Here is a 2,371-nt window from a genome sequence, read left to right on the forward strand (position 1 = left end):
ACACATGATTTGTTTAAACCATGGTGTAAAAGGAGATTTGGAAATCTGAGGAACTTTGCAGTGGCCTGGAGGAGCCTGCATAGTGTTGTGCTGACAACCTTGTCACATGTACAAATGCCTTAGCTCCAGGTCTGAGTCTGTGGTCCTTCTTTAAGACAAGATTGGTGTTGGGATCTCTTGGCTGTGGCTTGTTGACAAAGCAGCTCCTGAGACTTCAACGCTGACAACACATCAGTAACACCTGATGAGCACAGCACCAATGATAAGGATTAACCCATAGCACAGCCTGACAGCAGGAAGCAGGAGTCACTGCTACCACTGAGCACTTGGAGCACAGCAGCGATTGGGGTGCACCCCTCTGAGCTGGGCAGGGGCATGCCAGTCCCACGATGGTGGCCAGAGGGAGCTTGCTGGGTTTTTCCAATGCAGCAGGAGAGACCAGCTCCCGTCATGAATGTGATCCCTGCATCCCCTTGGGAAACAGGGCCCACTCAGCCCCAATATGCATGGGAGAGGAGGGGAGAAAGGAGATGATGAAGGCAACAGGCCTGTATGTTTCAGCCCCTGCAGCCTGCTTTATAGCAGGAACCGTTCCCTACCAGCCTCCCTGGGAGCACCTGCCATGGAAAGGATTGCCCCAGCCCTTCTTCTATCCCAGACAGCAGACAACTGCACATCCATGTGCAGGGAGGCAGGTGGGCACACGGGATCAAACACAGGAATGATTCCCAGCACCTGATAGATTGTGGGTGCCTGAAACCCTTCCTCAGCCTGAGCAATCCCCACCTCCTGCTGAGCTCCCTGCCCTGCTTCACACAGACTCAGACCAGTGCTGGCAGGACTCAAATGCTCTCAGTTCTTATCCCCAAAAGGGAAAGCACATACAAATCCCTGCCCAGGGGATTCATGATGGTGTGCCTTAGTGGAGACAGCTCCCTTCAAGAAAAGGCAAGGAAATACAGCCTGCTGTGGGCGGTACCCAGAGACATGGGATGGGAGGGTCCAGCCACTGTCTGTGCCCAGCACAACTGATCCCCCTCCCTGGGGAAAGCAGCAGGGTGGTATAAGGCAGGGGACATGCAAATCACAGACAGGCTGACAGCTATAAATCACTCTGTCCTGCTGCCCAGGCAGCACCTGCACACACAACTCATAGCCCTCAGGTCCAGGCAGTGACCACCAACACACAAGAGCTTCCCCCAACACCAGGGAAGATGGGACTTGGGCTCCACCTGCTTGTCCTGGCCGCAGCTCTGCAAGGTATTTCATCTTCTCAGAGGTCGGGGAAGGGAGCCTTGCACTGATGCTGCCCTGATACTAGTTACTCTTGGATCCTACCTTGCTTTTCAGGTGCTTGGTCCCAGGGGCAGCTGGTAGAGTCTGGAGGAGACATGAGGAAACCTGGAGACTCTCTGCGCCTCTCCTGCAAAGCCTCTGGGTTCACCTTCAGTAGCTACTACATGTACTGGGTCCGCCAGGCTCCTGGGAAGGGGCTGGACTGGGTGGGTGAAATTAACAGTGGTGGATCCGGCCAGTGGTACTCCCCAGCTCTTCAGGGGCGATTCACCATCTCCAGAGACAACTCCCAGAACATGCTGTACCTGCAGATGAGCAGCCTCAAACCCGAGGACACAGCCCTCTATTACTGTGCCAGACACACAGTGACTCAAACCCTATTCATGGCAATACAAAATCCCAGCTCAGATCCTCCCTTCTAAAATGCCAGGAGGGGGCAGCCACGCTGCACAGCACAGCCCTGCACAGAGGCAGGAGGGGACACAGGGGACAGGGGAGAACAGACCCCAGGCGCTAGACTCCTTTTCACTCCAGGAGCCCTGACAAAAGCCACCCCCAGCCCCAACTCTGCAGACATGGCTCCAGGCCACAGGAAAGCCCAGGCAGGTCCTTTTCAGTGCATGTCCCAAGAGGACGGCAGGTCCAGTGGCAGCAGCAGCCTGGGCAGAGTGGGGTGTACCCAGCTCAGGATGTGGGGGGAGGAAGAGGTTTGATCTGAACAAGCTTTGGCACCATCACCCACTGCTGCCCGGGGCTCTGCTCCACACAGCCGTTCACCCTCACTGCTGGCCACGGAAACCCAAGTTTTGATTACGAGCTGGAGTGACACAGTGGCCACTGTGGTGGGCTAGTAGGAGGAGCTCCTGCGTTGAGCCTCCCACCTCACTATGCCCGAAACTAAGAAGTGTCCCCAGGCAGGCAGACTGACCCCCAAAAGGGGAGCTCTGTGAGGGCCAAAGGGCATCCGGAGGACTTGGCACTTCTACACCATTCCTCAGGTATCTACACCCTCCTGTGCCCACAGATCTCATTGACCTCCCCTCCCAGGAGCTGGGATTACTCATTTCATTGATCC

At 55.9% G+C, this 2,371-nt stretch overlaps 1 gene segment (V, D, J or C); it reads left to right on the plus strand.

The window, feature by feature from the left end:
• Positions 1-1,178: 1,178 nt before the first annotated feature.
• Positions 1,179-1,870, plus strand: LOC132251340 (Ig heavy chain V region C3-like). The segment is given in 2 exon segments: positions 1,179-1,260; positions 1,351-1,870. Coding segments are annotated over 2 exon segments (414 nt in total).
• Positions 1,871-2,371: the final 501 nt, after the last annotated feature.

The sequence above is a fragment of the Alligator mississippiensis genome, chromosome 7 (assembly GCF_030867095.1).
Source record: "Alligator mississippiensis isolate rAllMis1 chromosome 7, rAllMis1, whole genome shotgun sequence".
Lineage (NCBI taxonomy): Eukaryota > Metazoa > Chordata > Crocodylia > Alligatoridae > Alligator > Alligator mississippiensis.